Below are 25524 nucleotides of genomic sequence, written 5' to 3'. Positions count from 1 at the left end.
TATGTAGAAAGAACAGAACCAAATGGTTACATTCCTCGACTCGTAAAGGCTTTGGCGGGGATAGGAACCGGGAACCATATCACCGAACCCGATCGTGCTCAGGCTCATGAAGCAGAAGTAACTCGCATCTACAGTTAAACACGAAACACCAACTTTAGTTATATAATACCGAGCTACGTATATCGATATTAGATCGTACGCTTGTAGGATGTAATTCAATTAGGTGAACAATTTTTACAACATAATTTTCAATTAAATGTACGATCGTATCTGAATAAATTGGTCCCTTTCGATGATTATTTTCGGTACGAAAAACTTTTTATCGAATTAAAAGTAGCCGTGTAATTCATTATACAGGGTGGTTGGTAACTGGTGGTACGAGCGGAAAGGGGGTGATTCTACGTGAAAAAAGAAGTCGAAAATATAGAATAAAAATGTTTTTTGTAATTTTTTTTAATTTTTCCATCGGTACAACGATTTACAGTGAGATCCGTTATAACGAGACGCGATAAAGTGCACGCGTACCGAGCGAAGATTCAAAGTCGATTTTCTCGAAAACAAAGCCTCGAACGAAAAATTTTTATTCTATATTTTCGACTTCTTTTTTCGCGTAGAATCACCCCCTTTCCGCTTGTACCACCAGTTACCAACCACCCTGTATATTTGTACTCGCGGAAAAAATATTATCGTGAATATGTAGTTTACTTCGAATTATTCATCCTTTTCCTTCTTCACTTTTTCCTGATACTTGCCGTTTGCGAGAAGAACGCTGGAAACTGATAGCGTGATCGCCCCGGATGTATTTCATTTACTTTCACTACTTACGTCCCTGTAAAATGTCAAAATTTAGTATTGAATTCAAACATATAATATGCATGCATGCATGCTCTATGTATCTTTGAAACAGATATGTACGTGCATAAGCAATTTAGAACAAAGTAGATAGACATTTTTTGTTTGAAGCCAAATCGTAAGAGGAGTAACTAAAAGGTAATTACCTTTTTATTTCGTATTAATTAAATAACGGAAATAAAATGTATCCTCAAGTAATATTACCAAATGTTAATATACAGAAATAAACTTTTAAACATTTCCTGCACACTCCTTCTTGACTTTAATTTTACCGGGTTTATAGATTCTTTGGAAATCCTGAAATAAGTAGTCTGCATCTAAATATTATGCAATAGGTATGTAATTGTTTGGGACAGGATACATAAGATATCGTTACAACACATAATATGAACGTGTAAATGTTTGTTTGTAAATTAAATTTTAGAGTTCTGAAAGTTCTGGAATTTTCTGGTTCTGTTATCGATTAAACGCGTATTTGTAGGAGCCTCCGCCTGATATCGTATGTAAAGATTGCGTAAGAAAGATATTTAATTTTTTTAATCTATCTTTAATCTAAGAATAGAACTCTATTGAATGAAACAATGTAAATAAAACACTTTGTACACGTTGCATAACATAAACAAACATGTATAGCTCCATATATTTATATCGGCGGTTTTATAAATTATGCTAAAGACACGAATTAGCATGTCAGCGAACGGTAAATAGTTTCTTTATTTTCTATCGATACAACGTACAACCACTAATTTTACGGCCACTAAATGCGTACAGGATGTGCATCAAAGTTGGAGGGAAACTTTGGGAACGTATAGTAATCATCGAAACAAGCGAGAAAGGTCTTGATAAATATGGATTAAAAAGCATTAGTTTCTGAGTTACGAGGTCAGTTTCTTGTCAGTAAGACACTATCTTTACTGCATGTGCGCAATATGTCCTCTGTTCATTTAAACACACGCTTTGCCACATTTTCTCATAGAAGCACGCGCACGTTGAAACATTCCCGGAGTTTCTGTTATCTCTTGGCAATAATTTTCGATTCTTTGTATCTTTATACAGTATTATGCACTAGACGTCTCGTAACCCCGAAAGTGGCTTTTTAATGATGTTTGCACGCTTGTTTATGAAAACATTTTTGTTTGATTCAATGATATTTTTATTACATGCTGACAAAGTTCGGTATTGCCGGAGAAATTCCTCAATCTGTCAACTGCGGAGTTTGGCTTAAAAAATCCCTTATGGGGTGCGTAGTTGCAATCAAGCAATGACGAGTATACGCATCGGACGCAGGGCAATTTATTATAAATTTTACAAAAAAGATAAAGCAAAACGAGGAAGAATTACTTTTTTTCAATAAAAAATTAACAATTCACTGTTGAAAAAGGTATCGCTATTAAAAACTCAAAAATTGCCAAGAAATAACAAAGTAAAATAGACGAAATAATTCGTAAAATAGCCGATATACGCGGGAAAGTTCACAAATAGGGAGATGCATGAGGGAAAATAATCAACTCCATTTATAAAAAGCAATAAATTATATGGAGCATAACCGATAGATCAAAGATAATAATCAAATGATCAAACTATTTTTTATAAAATACGTAATAGGTTTACTGGAAGTATAAGGGCAATATACCAGTAAATGTCATTTATATTACCTTTTACTAAAATTTTGGGTTTTTATAGTAAATGCTAACTTTTTACTTCGCGCGAATGCGAAGTATTCGCATCAAACACGCCGAAATATAGTTTTGGATTGACGTGTATACAGATCGAACGCGGTTAACTGGTTGTGAGGAGAGGTTGCTCCTATTGCCAGTGTCACTCTTGACACAATCATAAAGATAAGCTGGCGTATTGGCGTAAAATTCACATATGCAAATAAGATGATATTCGTTATATATATATATATAATATATGTTAATAATATATGTTATATATATATATATATATATATATATATATGTTATATATATATATATAATATATGTTAATAATATATGTTATATATATATATATATATATATATATATATGATATGACCCTAGTTATACTCATATAGTTATATATATATTCGTTTTGTCTGTACCTATTCCTTTTTGTACTATCATACTAGTTATAGGTATAATCATCTACTTACCAGTACACTACAGATTGGTAGTGTTAGCTTTAAGGAAGCTATTTCTGTGCAGTCGATGAATTCGAATTATAAAACATGTCATTTGCCAGGCTACAATGTCAAATAATCTCTTCATTCGTTCCACTTTGAACTCATTCGTATCCTTGCGGAAGTCGTACTATAGACACACTGGTAGGTATGTGTAACGTTCCGATAGATGTATGCAGCGTGCGCAGCAAGTGCAGGATCGAGCTAGCTGCATATCTCCAGCCTAGGAATTGGAGTGGATGGCGAACGTGGGTACAATAGTTCGCATTGTATTGGATCTCTCCGAGTGATAGGCACTGCCCCTCTGTGTTCCCTGGCGTCTATCTATTTCTGTCTGTCCCGTTCACTCTGTTTCACTCTTCCACGTGGTTCCCTGCCGTCTCCTTCCCGCGCCTCGTTGCCTACTGTCGTATCTCATTTTACGAAGGCCTGGAGCGCGCGTTATTATGCGCGTTATGCCAGAGCCTCACTATTCTATCGCCATTGCGGCCAACTGCATCGCATCTGCCCGTTTTGTGCTCTTCCGGTTTCAGCTACGGCATCTGGCCCGCGCACTCTACTACCCACCAACTTTCGAAACCGTACAAACTCGTCGAACGAATCGATCCTTCCTATCCATTTCGATTATTATACGATGAAACTTCATCGTAAAACTTTCTTTGTTTCGTTCGTCGATAACTGCCTGTGAAAGAACTAAACATATTTCTCTGTCTATACACCTCCCGATAGAGAGATTTGCGATCAGTATGAAATCTCCGATTCTCCAACAAATACTATTTTTCCTGCACAAGCGTGTAAACATTTTTGAAACATAAATGTGTCGATATTTCTGAAGCAGTTGATAAATTTGAAGTAACGTTATATTTTTAAAAATATTGAAATTATTATTACTTTGATCGTTTTAGTTTATTTCACCCATGAAATTATTTCGGTTTCGAGATCTGAAGGTGATCTTCGTTTCTTTTTAAATTGAACTATATGTTTCCGTTTAGCCAGATATATAGTCCATTTCGAAGCAACTTTGTTCACATATGTTAAAGTTCATTCGCAGAACGTTCTTGAAATTGTCCCTTATCTCCTGTATTTCGCACGTAATGAAGGGATGACCTTGGGCATCGATACAGTGATTTATTCTATCTCTAAACGCGATAGTGCCAACCTTGCAATAGTTGCTCAAATTATTGCCCTAATGCAAGCTTTCGTATTGCCGCATAAGAAGAGGAAATAGTATTTCCTTGACCAAGATCACCAGACTCGACATCTTTACACTTTTCCTCGTGGGGCTTTATAAAAGAGAAAGTTTATCGGGAAGAGATGTTTGTTGTGTATTTTTGATTAACCCATTTCAATTCTCGTTTGTAGGTGAGTATGATTTATGTAGACAAGGTATGTATGTATCTTAAAAATCTGCAAATTAAGAAAGATAGAAAATATACATAGTTGTAGGATTCGTTGTAGGAATCCTAGAGGCACATTGACGCATCGTAGTTTAAATTCAGGGTAGCATGCTTCGCATTACAAAACACAGTTGATGTGTTTCAGTTTCCCGTAGTTTTCAGCCTCGGAAGGTATATAAAGTAGATAGTTGTGCTCCAGTAACGATGCTTCCCAACGTTTAACGAAATACTGTGAATATATATTTTGATTAGGAAAATAGATATTTTGATTAGGAAAGAAAATTAAAATTAAGGTGTGAAACTGAATCCGCTGTATTAAGAACAATTGGACTAATTGTAAGTAGTATTAGCTGGAAACTAGGTGGTATTCTATTTCATCTGTTGCTATTCACCATGTACAACTTAGCAATCTGTGTGCAGCGCGGGAGTGCTTAGTCTAGAAGTTTAATGCATTCCTACGACGTATTATTCTGTAGTGCGTAGTATACGTAACACGCTCTAATTTAATAAAAGATTTTAATAAGAGGCCTACAATGTGCAATCGTTGCGCATGTAAAACTCGCGTCAGCGATATCCGAAACCAGATACTGAATTATACGTAAGAAGAAGGTGTGCTTGAATTTTTTTTCCAAGTATTGCTACAGTTGATATTATTTTGCTTCGGATTAAATCATTCGTCATCATAAATCATCATAAATTTTTTTCTTAATTCTGAATAACGATAGATAGAAAATACGTACTATTTTATAATATAAGATAGAAACGTGTGATCAGAAACATAAGTTAGATAATTGTGAATAATATGAGTATTAGATATCGTGTAATTATGATTCTTGACTTCTAATTTCAGCTGTGATAATGTCAGGACGGTTCAAGGAAGGATTTGTATCTGCCAGAAAAATCTTCAGACGTATCTCTTGGCATTTATTGCTTCCTTCTCAGGGAGATGTCTGTTGGTCGCGTGCCTTGTTGTTCTAATAATAGCCGTAACGCTATGCACACGAGTCAAAGACCAATTGGTAGAAACCAAACCTATAGGTTCTGCTGGTCTCGAGTAAACGGTTTCGAGAGCGATCGGCACATCTCGGGTTTTGTTTCGACGATTGAACGACTATCGTAGAACCTGGATGAGCTTCATGAGCACACATACACACACATATACGAATATGTAGGTACAAATATACATATACAGGGTGTCCCATGTAACACTTACCGCGATTTTTCAAACACTTCCGGTGATCTAACGAAAAAGTGCTTGGGAACAAAAGTAGATCGATACTTAGTTGGCTATAAATTGCAATATAATAGAATAGTTTCCAAAAACTTTGTTTTCCCGTAACTAGTTCATCTTCTTTTTCTTTCAGTAGCATTACATATTTTTGATTTTATAGTGTGGTAGCTCGTCCCGAGAAGAGTTCGATTACTTGGTGGACTGTGGGAAAATTGAAACGTGTAACAATCTTATTTAAAATATATCGAAATAGCTCATGCATATACGCGCAAATGAAGAGCAGCCGTTTTCCAAGTCAGTCGAGACCAATAAAATAGACAGAACGAATGACAAAGAGCAAGAGAACAAAGCTATCACCACCGTCACTCGAAGCTGAGTCATCTAAACATTCGAAAACGATGAGTCGTGCAACTAGCGGAAATTGGAATCTTTATATTTTAAAAAAGGATGAATTTTGTTACAACACGATACTGTTATTATGACAAATGGAAGAGCTCATTTACCGATGGAAAAATTAGCGATTATGTTGAATAAATTTCAACTTAAATACTCTTCATCAGTCTTAGGAATAACGAGATGAAATTCCTCGGCTGATCTGCTGTGACCGTTATTATTTAACATAAAGTAGACCGATGGAGTCTGCGGTTGAATCCATCCATTAATCAAAAAGATTTTAGCGCTTCAAAAAGATGTCGCATTTCTCCTTATTAGAAAAAGATAAACGGGGTGTAATTTAATTTCTTGTCAACCAATCATTCATCGGCTTCCAGCAATGGCTTTAGTTTCGTGCTCATTCGTACTCGTTACTTATTTTACCAATTCGAGTTGAATTCGGGAAAATTCAATTAGAACTTGTCACGAATTCGTTAATATCGATTTCACGGACTTGAAAGGTTCGATATTAACGGGACTTCACCGTACTAACTTTCTGATTTAAACATAAATTTCATTTTCTATTAAAGCGTTTACTATTACGTATTTTATACAAACTACGATAGCACGCGTTAAATTAACGTTGCATGGCCGATACTGGCTTGGCTTCTAGTCCTTCTATGTGAAATCATGTCAACAGAAATACCGAATCTTTTATTTGACTTGTACCATGGTGAGAGTTCGACAACAATTTAAGTGACTCGTACGATTTATACGGCGGCTTTAGATGGATTCTTCCGCCTACCTATTAGTTGTAAAAGAAAGTTAATTAGTAACGATGAAAAATATATGGTCCCTTTGTAGAAAGAAAAATCTTCCGAGATATGAGAACTTTTATCATAGTTCATTGGTTGCACATTAAATGTAATTTTCTCATTAATTACTTTTTTAATCTAGGGGGAGTTAGTACAGAGAAAAGATGGAGAAAAGTTTGTCAATACTTTCTTAATTCTCTCCCGAAGCTTTACTAAAGATGTTTACAATTTACTGTAAATTCATGGCTCTATTATTCGAAAAGATGTTCTTAGGTAATACGATATCTAATATTGAAAAAAAGAAAAAATGTCAGACAAATGTTGTCAGTTAAATAAATGAAACTAATGAAACTTTAATATAAATAGATTCTAGCTGCCAGAGAATTCGAAAATGTGTAGCGCTATATTGCTTTATAGGCAGTTTTTTTGTGTTTAGAGTATAAAATTTGGCTTCAAATTAGATGTAGCGTTATTAATTTGAATACGTAATTCGACAATAAATTGACGTAAAATTTTTGTTAAAAAACACGTACATCGTGTCAGTATAATTAAAAAGGACATATTTTTTCAAAACATTTTTTATATGATACCATAAATGTAATTGGAACAGGAGGATCAATTAATTCTTGCTCTATATCTCTTTCATGACTTTTAAAGTATGATAACTTAACTGATTTTTGTTCTCGTAAAGCTAGTACATGCTTTGAATATATTAAAACAGCTTAATTAAAATTATTAAAACAGTAAGAATTTATAAAAATTAATGACAGAAAATTGTCCTTACTTTATCGTAATAACTTCCTTTGCATGATATTTTTTATGAAGTAATCGAAGAAACTATTATATTTCTAGATACTTTTATATAAAAATAAAGATTTTCATCGACAATGATCATGAATAGTATACATTTTACAAATTTTCTACTCTTCTAAATATACTTTCTGACAAACGTTGCAGGTTTTATTACAATATCTGTTTTTGAACTTACGTATTTTTACGTCCACGATAAATTCGAAATTAAGAATAAAATACAAGATAAAATTTGAATTTTAAAGAGAGTTATTATACTAGAAAATAATAAAAACTACAAAATGTGTAATTATTGGATATGTTCATTGTAGAAATTTGTATTTGTAGATATTAATATCGATAAGTGTAGTTTTTACTGATGGCCTCGTGCGAACTATCAGTCCACTTGGGAATTAGAAAGCATGACCGACATAACTCCATGATAGTGAAATTCTATCGGTAGAAGGTATCGTGAAAAATGGAATTATCCGGAAACCATGCTAGCTGGCAAATGGAAAGGGAGTTAAGCGGCCTTCGTCCAGCAAATAATTGATGCACGTCAATTAGATTTGTCAGGGTGATCGTTGCAATGAAATTAACAGGAACACCAGCCATAGACACGTACATGTACAATGTACATACTGGTGATAGATATATACATGCAGACTGTTTTACGTACAAGGTGTATTTCGAATCAGTTGATACTGAATTCGATATGTTTGTTAGACAAGCTTCTAATAAGCTTTTAGGATATACAATATTCTTATTTCAATGTGGAGTAATACCCCACCCATTTCTCCCATATATTTTCAATATATTGAAAAGGGCCACATAATAAGTAAACTATCGCAAAAAAAGTGTCGCAAATAATTCCAAGTACTTTTAACTCTACCTTAAAACCACCAAAACCTAACGTTAATCTAGCATAAACTGCATGAAATTATTAGCGAGTAATAGAAATTAAACTAGAAATAAATCTAACCCTGAACCAAACATCATGATGAATTCTTTTTTCTTTGTTATTTGATTATTTTATTAATAAACCTTAAATGAAATTTCTCTATTTACTTGTTACTACGTACCTTCTACTTAATTTACGTCTATATAGTTATTTTTAGGCTTGGTTTAGGTTTAGCATTAATAATATGGAAATTGAATTAAATAGTCCTTATCTATACTTCTATACCAACTTGTAAATCTTACACTAAATTTGAAGTTTTGGCGCGGTTAAGTATTAGAGGTAAGTATAAAATTTCATCAAACGAGTCATATGTTTCGATTGTGGAGTTAAAAGAAAAGAACGAGTCGGGGTTGTCTTGATACTTATGGGAAAAAATTGTAAATATTATACGATAACAGTAAATGTAAAATATATATAATAATATAATGAATAAAATAGAAATATAGATTATACGTTTTTATTTCTTAAAAAACAATTTCACTTTTTCGCTTTATAAACCAACAAGTAATAGCGATCTTTATTTTACGAGTTCGTATTCAGTGCAGAAATTTTACATATTTTTCTGTTTCGGGAATGTTTCGTATTCATTCGTGCTTCCATACTCTTACATACAATTAGTAATTAAAGTGCATACAAAAGTAATGCACCGTGTTTCGTACTATGTATATATTTAACATTGGAAATTGAAACGGCTAGATATATGTTTGTTTTCCTATTAATAATAGAGTTTCGAAATTTCTTGACACGACATAGTATCCATCTCAATTACAAATAAATAAATCAGGATAGTAGTATTATAAAATCGAATACGTGATAATACAAAAATAAATATGCATCCATTACAAAGCTATATAGGGTTGATGATAAAATGGAACGAAGACATTGAAATTCATACGTTTAGCGAGAGAACTCGTAAAAATTGTTGAGTTATTTAAATAGGTCAACGAAAATTTATGGAACACCCTGTGTAGACGTACACACATAGCCATGTAGATAGGTGGTCTCGCCGTAGAGTCGGTGGCGTGAAATTTAAATTTTTCCAATACCGGATACCACTAATTCCGTTGATCCGGTAAAACTGCTAGAAATTCCTATCGCACTTTCTCGTTAACGAAGATAACGCGATCGTTCTGACTGCTCTGCTAAGAGAACGGCCAATTATCGGTCTACTTATCGATGATAGCCTTCACATCGCGTTAATCCTCTTCTTCTTTTTAGTTCTCAATCCCTTTCATTCATCAAAGAATCGAAAGACTTTGTTCTGTTACTGTTCGTTGAAAGTATAGTGCAAAGAAACCAAAAGTACTCTTGCGAAGTTGAACTCGCGTGAAATATCATTGAAGCAGGTTATTTTTTTACTTCACTTTAAAGCGCAAAGATTCGTTAAATGATACATGAATGAGCTACAGGAGTCTGAATAATCAAGAGTTACGTTACAAAATATCATCTATATACATGCTATTAGAACAATTTCATCGGTTAAACAGTCTCTGATTTAGCAGTAGGAATTAGTAAAGTAATTTCATTCGTTGCTTAGTGACAAAATGAAAAAGCATGTCATGTTCTATCCTTTTCTGTACAATAATATTAATGTTTCACTTTATTTCGGTTTGTATTTCTGTAATTTGGAAGCGACACTTTAATATCTAAATTAGGATAAGAGTGGCGAATAGCGCGTTACAGATAAGAAATATCTTTCTCCACCTCCGTTCTTGAAACTTCTCCGGAAAACACTGAGGAAACAGAAGAGTCTCTTAGTTTAAATACCCCTTACCAAAAGCGATGTAGGAGACGCAGCTGCGATTGAGTCGACCATCATGAGGACCGGAGAGCGCCGTTCGCCAGAAATTTTCAAGGAATTCACTTTCTTCTATATGTAAACGCATGTGGTAAAAAATAAACTCCTGATCTAGGCCGTCATAATATTTTCGGACCTTCATGGTGTATAGGCAACCGAGGAATCGCGACCCTCGGACACAACGTCACGAGAAGTGACTATGTAACTTGGTCGCGTTTGTTAAGAAACGGTATAGTGAGATCGGGTTGAAGTTTCCCTCCTAGTCAATAATTAACTTTACGGGATAATCCGCGATCGGCTTCAATTCTGTTCGGCATTGCTTCCACACTGGTCTTAGCCCCGGCCCATTGACAGAGCGTCAAAATCGAGCAACCAAACTATAAGCCAACACATTGATACACTCATTTATTCGCGACAAATACACCTGTAACAACCTTTTCATTACAATATATTGCTTTATATAAATTTGAGTTGAATTATTTAAACGCTAACATTCAAGCCTATTATGCTCGTTCCGCGTCTCAGCATCCAAAAGAAATTTTTGCAACCAAGTGGCTGCCCGATTTTGTATCGGGTTCATCCATGGAAACCAAACCCCTCCTGCGGCTCTCTGATTTCGCGTCAGCTTCGTTTCTTTCTGCTTTAAACTCCTGACGGTTTGCCGACTTCGCTTCGGGTCCGTTCATGAAGTTTTAACCTCCTGCGGCTTCCTGACCTAATGCCAGGTTCACCCGCATGAGTATCTATCCTAGAGGTTATCTGACTTCGTATCAGGTTCGTTCTCGTAAACAATAATCCCCACCCTTCTCTCACGCTGCTCGGACGCTGCTCCCGTCACAAACGTATGCTTGTAACGACACTACTAAAGTGCACACGTATGTCTGATGTATCCGGATTGGTAAGCAATATATGGTCTACAATTTATTCACGGATTATGTTGGACAGGTACATTTTATATATTCAAATAGGCGATTAAATAAAACACTTAGTTGAATGTGTGTGTGCATACAGAAGTTGTGTATTTAGTACATATATTTCGAGTAATTAGAAAAATTGATTCACAATTTAGTTGTGATATTAATCAATTCTCTTCGTATAATTTTTCCCGTTGTTGTTTTGGGTATATGCTCGACAAATTTTACACCGCCTCTCAGCCATTTTTGTGGTGACAGATTTTCTGCAAGGTTCATAACAAAAAAAAAAAATTAATTTAAATACATAATTAATCGATAAATGAAAGAAACTACAACTAATATATACATAATTAATTTGACAGTTTCAGCAGTTTGTCAGATATTTATAAAACATATGTACACTGAATTTTTCTCCTTTGTATTTTATCTGTTTTACATTATTCTATTCAAAGCTCATAGTAGTAGTTTCACAAAAAAGAAAAGAACAATCTGCAAAGGTGCGTTCTATTATTTGGGTGATGTCACTGTCACTGTTTACAAATAGCAAGTTAGATAGAAACCACCCTTAGCAATTATCGTCAGCAAACATAACGTTAATACTATCAAATCGTATTCGAAGCTTAGTGTCTTTTACGTATGTGACTAATTTCAAAATTGATTCCCTCGAAACGGCAGTTTCGGACGAAAAAATTGTATTGCAAAATTTATCTTACTTTTTCGCATAGAATTAGCTTAAGCAAATTGTTATCTATTAACTTATTTTATTGTATTATTTATTAGTTAATTCATTTAATTGTTACATGTATAAGCATGGCGATAAAATTTTAATGTAAATATGAGAATATCTTATGAAACTTGAAAATTTCATTATACAAAAATTATTACGTCCAGAATAATTGTTTTCGGTTAATTAGTTGACCGACCTTTGATCGTTATATTTTTTAAGTAATATCATTACGTATGGAGCGTAATACAACGTTTTGAAAATGCTATCGAGATTCTACTAACAAAACTATTTATCTCGTTAAAATTTCTTTTAACGAGAAGCGGTTCTCTTGCATGTTGCATGTAGAACCGTAAAACCGGTAAAATTGACGGTTGTTGTTTACGAGATGTCCTTTGTGCGCTTAATGATAACGACGAATCTGTACATAAACAATAAGAAGAGAAACAATCTTACCATTAGCGAAATCCGCGATTTCTTTCGCCGATATAGTTTTCTCAGGTTGTCTGACTACCAGAGCCATTGGTATCTCTCCGCTGAGTTTGTCCGGTTTACCCACGACTGCTACATCCTTAACGCTTGGATGCGACAATATTACTGCTTCGATCTCAGATGGTGAAACTTGAAAACCTTTATATTTAATAACTTCTTTTATACGTCCTGTAATGTATAGCGATCCTTCTTCGTCAAAATATCCTAGATCGCCAGTGTGTAACCAATTCTCCTTATCGATTGTTTCTGCAGTGGTTCTAGGGTTTTTAAAATATCCCAACATTACTTGATCACCTGTGAAACAAACTTCCCCAATTTTTCTTGCGACCAGGGTCTCGCCTGTTTCTACATTTACCACTTTGCACTTAAAGCCAGGCAGTATTGGACCTATGGAGTTATCATTGCTCGTCCTATCACTCATGTTTGATAGTATTGATAATTCCGTCATACCGTAACCATTTCGAATAGCTCTCAGCTTTGTACGTTGCTTCACTTCGTTTGCTACCTGAAAGAGATACGTATCGAATATATTTTCCTCTATGAAGGGTGCTTTTATTGAAACTTGTTGACACATTTGTCGTTAACTATCACGTTAGATTAAATTAATATATTGTCGTGAGGAATCCAATATCCTTTCAAATTTTATTAGTAACCGATATCTCATCCACCTCACGACCGACTCTCACGATTTTTGAATAAGCTGTGGAAATTAACGTTTCAAGCCCCTTTTTCCTACGCGTGTAACCGCCGCTCGTTCTTAGTTTTCGAGATGTTAGCAAAAAGCTGTCGACAAAACGTACATATATATTGCGAATTCTGCCTATAATTGTGCGTCCGTAACGACGTATGTGTCAAGGTTGATTGCTGAAAGCAACCCTAATTCTTAGATTTTTTTAATATATAATTTATATGCAGATAAGAATTTGATCTGGGTTTATCGTCGTTTGAACCCGATCGCCGCGCTGTAGATCGACCGGTAACCAAAACTGACGAATATTTTGCCACGGACGCACAACTGACATAGACGGAATTCAATGGGAATAGAGGAAAAATGTTTAATTTCTACAAAGTATGTAAAAATCATTGAAATCGGCGATGGGGTAACACATCGATTGTTTCGCCAATTATAAATAGGAATGTCGATCTGTATCGTTAATGTTTTTGGTTAATTCTGCACATCGAGAGAAGGAAGATGTATAAAGAGGAATTTACTTTTGTACTTTAATATCGGGCGCACAGGCTTCTGCATGTTGCGAATAATCTTCTCAATTTTAATAAGTTTGGACGAAAAACTTACATCCGGCGAAAGCGGTGCCGCACCGGAAACGATCTCTCTCACGCTGCTGAAATCACAATTTGGCACCATTGGATGTTTCGCAAGACCAACTAAAACTGGAGGGACCAATGGTATATGCGTAATTCTGTATTTTTCTACGGAACTGAGTAACGTTTCTAACTCGAAGTTTCGCATTATGTATATAACTGCACCGCAACTTATTGCCGTATTCATCATTCCGAACGCATAACCGTGAAATAATGGCAAGAAAACTAGTATTCGGTCTCCACGTCGAATATCCATTGTTCCTGGGGCACTTCGATTAAGAACAAAATGCAATTGAATCGAATATTTATAATTTCAACTAGAATGATAAGAGTTAAGAAGCACAACAATAGAGAAAATATTATATAGTTGATTTGAATAAAGAATGGTTTGTTAATCATATAAAACGAATAATATATATTTAAATTTAGCATAAATAAAAAGTAAATCACGAAATATATGTGTGGTCCGAAATCAACCGGATACATTGTGTATATTAATTTAATATCTTTACCTTAGATTTTGGATGAAAAGTAACAAATTTCGATGAGACAACATTACTCCTTTTGGAAGGCCTGTTGTACCGCTAGAACATAAAATAGCTGCCATTCTTTTCCTGTTATTATCTATCTGCACCGTTGAAGACGCATAGGGATCCGTGACACTTTGATATTTTTCCAAAACCTTGTCTAAGGTTATTATATTTCCATCAAGAGGCTCATCATCCAATTCGATTAATTTCATATTCCAGCTTACAGTAGATGCAATTTTCGCCAAAATGTTTTCAGTGCGTCGCGATACAAACAACACCCGTGGCTGATAAATTTCCAGCATGTGCGTAAATTCTCCTACGTAAAAAATTGCATTAGATATGATTAAATAACGCATATGCTGCATCGCGTAACTTAACCACTCCGAGTAACAAGGTGACAGTTTTACAAAAGATCTAGAAATATTCGAAAAGCCTTACAAAAGCTTTTTCCGATATCCGTCTCCGCAAGGAGAGACTGAAACAACTTTCTTTGAAATAACATATTTTTCGTAGAATGTTTACTCTCAGAAGATATTCGGAGTAGTTAAATACAATTTAATCGTATACGATTAAAAATTAGTATTGTTTGTATCTCTAAAAGGTGGCGGAGTAACGAATATTGAGAATATAAGTGATTATTAATTTCCGCACCTATATACACAATATTTAACAATTTAATATTAACAATTATTGTTTACACTACATTATAAAAGTTTGTGTTAGAGTAAGTACTGTTTCTAGACTTTTATTGTTAATTCTGCAAATGTAATGTAAATAAATTTAGTCTTTAATTAAAGTATCTAATTTAAGATCTCTGTTTCTAGTAGTTGTAAAATTCTATAATAAACTCGAGGCAAATAATAAAGTCAAGGCTCGATTTCATTAACTTATATATGGCATAATCAGTGGAGTTATCGGAAACATGCAAGTTTCCAAAAAAGAAGAGCAAATTTTTCTTTCTATTTTTTACGTTCTGCCTTCGCTAAACTTCTATAATATTAAACACGCACGTACTTTTAATTAAATTAATTTCTTTATTATTATAAAATAATTCGTAAAAGCTGCTTGGAGAATATCTTACTTTCTGTATATGCTGGATTCAACGGTGCAAATGTAGCTCCGATAAATAACGTGCTACATATCGATACCACGTAATGTGGATGGTTTTCAGCTGCAACGGAAATTCTGTCTTCCACCTTGATTCCATAATTTCTCAAAGCAACAGATAATATTGTGCTTTTTTCGAGAATATCCTTGCATGTGTAGTGTTTACCAGTTTGAATATCTACCTGATAAAGTAACATGCAAGTATTACAATATAAAACATAGTAATCAAAATGAATCATTTGTATTGTCGTTTCTTGCTCTGTTTATATAAAAAAATCTATCTTGTTTAAATTGAGACTGTTGATTACTCTGACAATGTACATGCTAATACAGCCATCTGTAATCGCAATATGCGGGTCGCTTATCTAGAACGGAACGTACCAGGTCGTTAATTGTTCGTTGCAACGGTAGTGTCAAGTATTCCATCCGTAAGAAAAGCTTATTTTCTGACGAAAATTACAAGGACTGTAATGTCTAATTCAAAATCAGTACAATCACGAGTCTACCTCAGCTTTTTAATTTTCAATAAAATCTCTAATATGGACGTCAGGAAATGATAAAACGAATGACCTGCGACTGATTTGCTTCACTGCATCTTATATCAATTTATATTTTGTCTCGTTTATATTCTGCGGCAATCGTTCTTGTTTCTCACAGCTCAGCCATTCTGTAACGATGAACCGTTCTAATATTCGCATTGTTTCAGTGTAAACTGTTTGATTGTTCCGATTTAAAATGATGGAGCTGTAAAGGAGCATATCCGGCATTGCTTCCTCTTTAGTTTTAATTTCGAAGGAGGTGGCAGTAAAAACTAAACGGTTTATTGAAGCTCATGCTGAGGGTGTTGTGTCGAATACCCGAATGGAATATAATTAAACGATATACCCGATAAATTTCAGAGTCAAAATGAAATATACCTTTTAAGCGGCACTACAGGTTATACGCTTGGACGGTTTATAGTTTATTGTCGTAATACAGCAGGAATGTGGACGATACACGACGATGTTAGCCGAAAATTATGTGTAATTAAAAATCCCTAGGCGGTTAAAGTACATTCAACCACAATAACATTTATAGAAATATAAAAATTGTATTGAAAATACAATTAGATGGCGTATTTATGAGATAATAGTAATAAGGTAGCACATATATCGAGCAGTATGTGTTATGCATTTTATGTTACATGCCCCTGTTTTTACATTTGTTGTAAAGGAACGAATATTATTATTTTTTATCATGTGTTCACTGAATCAAATGCTGCAACGATTGTTCGCAAAAATTTCCAAGTTTTTCTGTATTATTCCGTTTATATTCCTTTAGTTTGATCAACGTGACGTTGTTCGGCCTTCTTGTAACTAAATATGTAATGTGATACGCTATACCGAAATTATCACATTATTGAACATTTGGCGATAATATTTGTTGAAGGGTAGACAAATGAAAATTGTGGCTGGGCAAACGCGGACAAGATGCGAATAAACGGATGCAGTTTAGTCTTTATAAAAATTCCCTCTTTCTCTCCTAATCGAGGTTCTACTGTATACGTACAATTTAGCGTATTATTGCCGCGATCATATTTTATTTTTTTATTTCAAAGCTTGCGATTCCGAACATTATGTTTTCTCCGTAATCGTTTCAAGTGTGATAGCTAACTGACGTATACAGGTTGTGTAAAAAGCTGTCCGATACTCAAAGGGCTTATAGTGCCAACCGGGAGAAATAAATATCGACATAGTTCTAAAAGTAGCCCTTTCGATGTAAAGTCAATTTTTATTTTTTAGCGTTCGATATCTTGAGTGAGCCTCCTCGCAATATATCGAATATCGTCGGTAGGATCGAAATAACATAATCGCGAATTTAGTCAAGGATGAAAAAAATGCGTTTCGTAGGTCAAATTCGAAAGGTGCTGTGTATTTGTTATTTCCACTTTAGAATAGTAAAGGGACATTGTTAACCACATAAATAATCTTTGTTGATATTAGTAATAACTTTGCTGAGTGGAGGATAGTTCTCCCAGGCTTTAGAGATAAGCTTGTAATAATAAACATACATCGTTATCGTACAAGGATCGTGCATGTCATTTCTCGCATCATTTCCGTCTCCCATTCGCACTCAACAACTGACGTTAACTGGATTTAATCTACGGATTCCAACTAAACTCTAGGAGAAACGGAAAATACGCACGAAAACGTGACCAACGCTAGAAAGATCAGCACGATCCACGACTAAAATCATCAACGCGCTTCTGATATGCAGGCGCTGGAAAACCGACCTTTGGTCCTTCAACTGCCAAGACTGCTTCGCATTCTGATTTTTCTTCATTCAACTGTGAGCATGCACGATAGTTTGGTTAACCCCAAAAAAATAATTAGAAAAAGTTTCACAGGTATCGGTTGGTCGTCGGAATGGACAAGACGACCTTAACCAAGCTTGTTGGTGCCCGAATAGTAAAAAGAACTAAATTCTCATTTTCAAGTATTACAATCGTTTTTGATGTATCGTGTATGTGTCTCGTACATATTCCCTAACATAATGTACCTCGAGAATTTTCAACAATAATTCGTTAGAATTATGGATGAGCTCTAGTTATTGGTATTAATAGCATAATTAGTATTATAAAGTATTTGTTCCCTTTAATATATTCTATGTTCTACGACTCTTCGCTAGTAACGAGACACGTGTCTTTCTTTCGTTTTGAAGTCAAATCATCTCTAAATCAACAAGGAGACTGAATTTTAGTAGGTAAGTGCGTAGTTGTAAACATTTCTTTTCTTCTAAACACTAGCATCTAAATTTAAGTGAATTTTGCAGCAAAATTATAATCAATTCAACGTTTTCATTGCCTTATTTATTACAATACATTCTTTACAATCCAAGTTGACAGTAAACAAAATCCTGAATACACAGATTCAGTGAGCTAGTAATCGACGGTCACTGAATCTTTCGGCAACGATGTCGATCAAGATTCAAAGCGAATGTCGAAGAGCGAAAACGGAAGAAACAGAAACGTAAATGTACGTGTTCATGATATAAATTTGGATGCTCTGAACGTTAACCCATCAGAACGCATTTATTGTCTACAGCAATGTGAAACGCGGGACATTTCAACTGGCGATCAACGTTTTCTAGCAATATTTTGATCCCTGCGCCTATTATCGGCAGATGATCCTCGATCGATTCGGAACTCGATAAAGTAACCGGCAGGTGGGCGAGAAGGATCGCAAAGAGAACACTGCTGACAAATGTTGCACTTATCAACCGGTTCTTCATGGTGCTTTTTAAAAGTTGATTTATCTGTTGAAAGTAATTCTTTGTTTTCTTTAGCATTAACTATATTCGAATCGATAATTACAACAGTTTTTATCCTACTAGAATGTATCTATAAAATTAGGAAGTAATATAAGCAAGTTAATTTCAATTAGATTTTAGTCCTTTTAGTCAATTAGATTTAGTTCCTTAGAAATCTAAGTGTAATACTATTTGCTATTATCAAAAAAAACAAAACGATATTTTCAAAAATAGGAGTTCTATAAATAAAGAAAGTAGAGATTTCACAATGACTCGACTATTGAGCAAGAATAAATTCTGTGCATCTGTTCGAATTCATTTGAATAATGACAGAATTAAAACCAATGATATTAATGACCAAATTTATACCTACCGATTGCTGAGAGAAGCGGATATTTCGCGTATACTCATATTCGTATCAACTGAAACTTGTAATTTGGAGTAACTGCGCGACTGTACACGAATCTCTATATATAGGCGGCTTTCGAACACGTAAAGTCCAAACTACGCGATACAATAGCCGATAAACAATTTTTCAATTACGAACGAGAGTTATGAATTCGCGATGACCTTAATCGTTTCCTTGCAATAAGCAGCTGCTCGCACGTTAATATTCGCACTTCCTTTAAAACGGAACAACTTTTCATCAACGGTTAACAGCGCTAACAGAGCTACAAATTATTGAAAACGGTAAAAATTGTAGTTTTTCACAACTTTTCTAAAACTGTAATGAATCTAAAAGATTGTTGCATCTTTCGATGCCTGTCTTTTCCTTCCGCATCGAACCAATCTCGATTAAATTTTTAGCACGCATACATGTAATTGACATAAACCTACAGAGCGCATTGTTCAAACTTTCATTACAGAGTCAGATAAAAAATTATAAAGTGCGACCTTCGTTATACTTTTTGCGATTCCAACCAATTGCAATTTGTTCACACGTGTTTTTACGCGTCATCGAGTAAATTAATTTGTCTTACTTCTCAAAGAAACTCAAGTAGCTTAGTTTCATTCTCAAAAAGTTATTCCGCTGTAAAGAGTATCCGAATATTAATGCGAGCCACTGTATGTTTACGCAACTTGTTACATTTCCTCCGAATGAAGAAATCGCAAATTCTGAAAATTCATGGCGCTTTCTGGAATTTGATTTAACTGCAAATCTGTGTATTATTATGCGTATAGAGAAAAATTATTCACTGACCCTGACAACATCTTTCAAGCTCGTTAAAATCGGTCGAATGTCCCCTATTCTAAATGGTTATCAAAGAAGCTATTATAGATATTGAGATTTATCTATAACATAAGATAAACGGATGTTATCCGTTTATCGATTGTTAATAAATAATGATAACTAATTTGCTAAACACGCGTTTCGTGAAAAACGCGTGTGACGTTTTGCATTTTCCTTCGACATAATATGTACTATATAGCATTCGTTATAATTGTAATTTTGTCAAAGTTGGATGAAAAAATTAAAGAACGCACTTTTAAGGCGTAATGCCGCTTGAGCTAAGCTCCTACAAACGGCGGCAATGGCTTATGCTTATTTGCGCTTGAAGGGTTTGCAAAAGCACGCATGGACGGAAACACTCGTAAAATTAAACGGTGTTCTGTAGAAACAATTTTTATCTTACTTGCATAATCTGATCAGCATTAGAATGTAGACAATTGAACAAATGTTGTCCCAGAGATATGTTTGGTACTTCTGTTATTGGTGGACCATGAAGTATATTATTTTGTATCTCCATTTTGTTTCAGATGAAGCTACCTGTAACGATAAAAATGCAAATGAATAACGGCAATTACTAAATTCCAGTTCCTGCTAAATGGAATGGCGCAGATATTGCTTATTTCATTATGAAGTGATTTCATTTTAATTGCGTATTTTTACTTTCACTAAGAAGAAAAAGCCTACAATATTTTAGTTAGTTTAGCAAGAAAAACGTAAAGTGTATTATTAAGACATATTATTTATTGCACGATATATAATGTTTATACATCGCCTCAAACGATAGATGAGATTTTTCTTTAAAATTTTCCACAGCAGTTTTAAATGCATATCTTGTTATAGATTTGACTAAGGCACGTATATACGTACACATACATGTGTATAGAGAATGGTTGACACAATTGTTTCAGATTATAACTCCATTACCGGTGCGGTTAGAGAAAAATATCAAAGGAGAAAGATGAATGGTTCAAAGCGTACTACGTCCGTAAAGCCATGTTTCCTCACAAGTGTAATGACGTATGTGCTATCAACAACTGCATTATTTTTTGAAATGTAAGTGCATACCTTTTCACATCGATAGATTCTTCTCGCCATTCTACGTAAAAGAGTATTGGTATAATGGTAAAAAGTATCGTAAGTAAAAAGTATTTAAAATAATCGTAGAAGCAAACGTAAAAAAGTGATTAGTTATCGGGACATTTGAAACAAATATCTTTATCGAAGACGATGCTCAAAAATTTCGTAATTGTCGATATTGATGCGTGTACTCCTACCAAAAAGCAAATACGTATTTCTTTATTCAAAAGATAGGATTTCGATAAATCCTCTAAATTCTGGAGAGAATCTGAAAGAACGGATAATACTGCAAGCCATTAGGTGCAACAGGTCGGAGATCGTCTTGACTCATTGTTCATTTTGACAAGAACGGACATAATTTTTCGAAATGTTTATACATTGTAATAGAGAAGCGTTTAAGCATCTTCTTCGATAAAAATATTTTTTCTTTAATATCTCGAAAACTAATAACCTTTTCATCATTATACCCTCGATACTTTTCGCAAGAAAAGCATGTATTACTATTTCAGAAAATAATATAGTTGTTGATTGCGCATGCATCATTACACTTCTAAAAAAGTACCTTAATTTTACAAATGTAGTACTTTTCAAATCATTCACCTTTCTTCTTTGACATTTTTTCTGTAACTGTACAGGTAACCGATTTATGGAACAATTATGTGAACCATTCTATATATTTCTTACTGTAATTATCGTTACTATCATCTTTTTGCGTCTGAATAGAGAAAACGATTTATGACGGTCGTGTTGATATGTCTTTGACTAGGATGTTCGGAAATGTAAGGAGCATGTATATGAACATAGTTTGAAATTATTTCATATAGGTTTGAGACTACTTATTCACGAGACATTTGAATTTGCAAATATAATTGATTATTGAGTCAATACCAAGTGACGAAATGAAATTTTACATTACATAAATAGCGGACTACAATACCGTTTACCATTTTCCATTTTTTTTATTAACATTCATGCTTTTGGCATCAACCTAAAACCAACTAAGTTTAGTCTCTCCTATTTCAAATAGAAAATAAGCGATTTAAATCTCAAATAACTTTATCGAAGATTGGAGAAGTTTGAATTGCGTTAGGAGAGAATTTATTAAAATTTGATTGCTAAAGACTTATTAACAACATGGAAGCAAGTATTTCAATAAATTAACCCTGATAAAGTAGTAACTGAACGTTGCATATTATATGCATTCTAATTACTTATTAAATAAGTTAGTTCTTTAAATTGATTTATATCTTAAACAGATAGCAGTTCCTAGAAAGAGTATAATCGTTGAGATTAACTACTATTTTACGTAGCTTGGAATTGGTTGTGCATCGAATCATTTCTTTTCTTTTTTTTTTTTCGTTTCGCATCAGTCTTAGAAGATAGTTCTTAGATGAACTTGAAAATTCAAGATTACTCTCAAATGACGAAGAAAATTAATTTGAAGTAGAAAAAATCTATCGTGTAAGACATAGTTGTAAAGAAATTGTTGATAAAAGATGCACTTTAACACTGTGAAGTATGGCGGATCCGAAAAAAGAAGGATGTAGTTTTATTTTTCCTTCTGAAATTGGAATTTATTAATTTCTGTAAAATTATCTACGTAGTTTTTTCTACTTAACTAATGAAAAAATAGATTTACGTGCAAATTTTCAGCAGTTACGCAGACCAACAGACGTAACAACGTCACGAAATAAGTACGTTACGACATTTCAACGGGAATGATTCATTGAAATACAACAGTTTCTTTAATTAAAGTTAAGCTTGTTACGAAAAATATAATGTATAATTGTTCCAAATTCAGAGTATTAAATTCAAGTCGTACTAATTATCCGAAAGATATTGAAGATAAGATATCAAATAATATAATAATATTAAATAATAATAATCTCGTGTATGTCGCCGTTGCCCGCCGTAATAATCGATCTGCTAAATTACAGTAATCGTTTCCATCATCGAAGACAGAGAACTTCACCAAGACGGCTGATTGGTTCGGCGACGGTATTAACTTGAACTTCTACAACTGATTGCACGATAGTACGATAGAACCCAACGTATATTGGAACTACGGGAGGATTTGTGAATTTTGGATAGTAATGATCGCATTTCCTGAAATCGATTATTCCAGAAGATAGTTGACAGGTTGGTCGGTTAAATATAATTCATCGTTCACTCAAACACATTCACAAAAGGGATCCTGTCTAGTTTTGTATCGACATCACTAAATAATAGTTATGTTTTGATTCTTATTTTCAACGAATTACAGCATATTTTATTTATCCCTGTGACGAAATTATTTCTACTTTGTTTATTCATGACAACTATTATCATTCCATATGATTAGATCCTAAATTTATATGTGTTATTTATAACAGCAAATTAACAACAAATTTAATACTTATTGAACTTTTCGCAATATATAATAGCGAACAGATTTCAAATTATGTATCGAAGGGATTATATCCGTTAAGTAAATAAGATAAATCAATTGTCCATTATATAAATGTAGTATCGGGGAGAAGGGCCTAAGAAACGTCGAGCCAACTATAGACAATGCCGCGAGAGCCGAGGCGCTGTCGGCTCCATCAATGCGTTATCGGGTCCTTCAAATAAATAGCTTCGCCGAAAAGACCTACGTGACCCTGGCTACGAGCGTCCGCGGAACACGTGTGCGGTGCGCCTAGCAAAGACAAAAGAATGCTACAACGGCCAGAGAGTCAGTCGAGAAGCAGAGTGCAAGTTGAGCGGATACAGAGTGTACAGACGTGCGACGATATTATAATCGGTCTTTTTGTTCTTAAATATCGCTGATTTAAACTATACTAAGCTCTATTTATATTCCTCTTGTATTTGAATATCACTTATTAAAATACATTAAACTTTAAACTCTACCATCATCGCTTGTCCTTACTCTAAGAATCCATTAGTTACTACATAAATAAAAATTATTTAAAGAAATACTGAAACTATCAAGCGTTGCAAGGTGAATTACTACGTATTTTACAAAACGCTGGAAATGTCGATTTCTTCATAATGTCGTAAGTATATATGCAGCACACGCTATTGCAGCGAATGTTATTTAGCTAAGAGTAAAATACAAAACTGCGGCGCTTATAATATTAAGTTATCACGCAGCTGAGCAACGGTGAAAAGTCGGATAAATTGGATGGAAAGCTCGATATCACGACGGAAACGTCTCATTGACAAATTGTTTTCCTTCGGTATCGACTTGGCGTAGCCTATAGGGAACACGAGCGAAAGGCGGAAAAATATTTTTGTTTTCACGTCGTAGAAATGGAACGATACGATTTTACTTTGACACAAGCGGCAGAATCGATTCACTCTAACAGAGAACAGAGACTAATAGAACTTAATTACTTTCATGATTAACGGTTATAAACGATTTACGATTGGGTCGGGTTATGCAAAAATCTACCAATCTTTAAAATCACAAAAAATTAGTTCAACTTAGGTATAAATTAGAAATATATAATAGCTAAATAAATAAAGGATAACTTAAACTAAAACGTAGTACGAATACCACAATTTTGTGATCGTTATTTAAATAGTTTCGAGATTCAGGGTCAAACATTTTTTATCGCATATTTTACTCATCACGAAGATCAAAAGTCTCCAATCTCGATGTAAATTTTCTACATATATATGAAACTGATTTTATTTATAATACATTTACACCTCGCAGTTAGATACAGGATAAATAGTATCGATTGTCGTCCGTAGATACCACGGATACGCCATTCGATATTCCATTCTTTCATTCTTCATTCCATTTCTTTCCTTTTGCTCAAACAGCATAGGACTTGCATTCCTACATATTCCAACTTCATATTGTTATGCCGCGGCAAGAGGAAAGGTCTAAGATTCCGGCGGAAAGTAAGCGCCCGAGTTATTTTTCACAAGATCATAAAGGCGTTTACCGATCAGCAGTACGGGGATAACAGCCCCGAGGCACCGCGATATAGCATTTTTTATCACATCGCAAAAGGAGCCGGTTGAATCAGCTCCTCGAACCCTTATCGATCTGTCAGTGCTAGCCGTCAATTCGAAGAATCGTCGATTCAAGAAGCGGATGTACTTAACACTGTGTTCCGGCTCCGCCGGTGTATCGCCCTTTCGCGTAACAATACGGTTACGCGTTATTTTAGGCGATAGAAATTTAACTGTTCAGTGAAGATAATCCGTCCACCCGAATTCGATGAATAAGATGAATTGTTTAAAATAAGTATTTCAAATAAATATTACTAATCGTAAACTCGATGATAATTGCAATGAAAATCAATGTCGTAATGGTAACAGCTATTTAAATAACAAAAAATTCAAAAATTGCATCTAACCCCTATTCTAAAGCCATGTTGATATACAGGATCCAGCTAAATAACGTGTAAAAGCAGCTACAATGTGATACATTGTGGAAAAATATAGAATCAATATATGAAATATA

The 25524-nt window shown here is 34.3% G+C and overlaps 1 protein-coding gene across 2 annotated transcripts in view; it reads right to left on the bottom strand.

Moving 5' to 3' along the window:
* Positions 1 to 10767: 10767 nt before the first annotated feature.
* Positions 10768 to 25524, bottom strand: part of LOC100741264 (4-coumarate--CoA ligase 1-like) — a 76212-nt gene continuing 61455 nt past the window's right edge. For both annotated transcript variants that reach the window (XM_024369422.2, XM_033322173.1), the window contains exons 2-7: positions 20392 to 20525; positions 15444 to 15651; positions 14345 to 14678; positions 13807 to 14101; positions 12474 to 13014; positions 10768 to 11556 (exon numbers count right to left, since the gene is read on the bottom strand). In XM_024369422.2, coding sequence (XP_024225190.1) covers positions 11438 to 11556; positions 12474 to 13014; positions 13807 to 14101; positions 14345 to 14678; positions 15444 to 15651; positions 20392 to 20505 — 1611 coding nt within the window. In that variant the 5' untranslated portion in view covers positions 20506 to 20525 and the 3' untranslated portion in view covers positions 10768 to 11437. The remainder of the gene's footprint in view (positions 11557 to 12473; positions 13015 to 13806; positions 14102 to 14344; positions 14679 to 15443; positions 15652 to 20391; positions 20526 to 25524) is intronic.

This window comes from Bombus impatiens, unplaced genomic scaffold (genome assembly GCF_000188095.3).
Source record: "Bombus impatiens unplaced genomic scaffold, BIMP_2.2 scf_0577, whole genome shotgun sequence".
In the NCBI taxonomy this organism is placed as follows: Eukaryota; Metazoa; Arthropoda; class Insecta; order Hymenoptera; family Apidae; genus Bombus; species Bombus impatiens.
The sequence above is the reverse complement of the archived record's forward strand: the minus strand, read 5'-3'. Positions and strand labels throughout refer to the sequence as shown.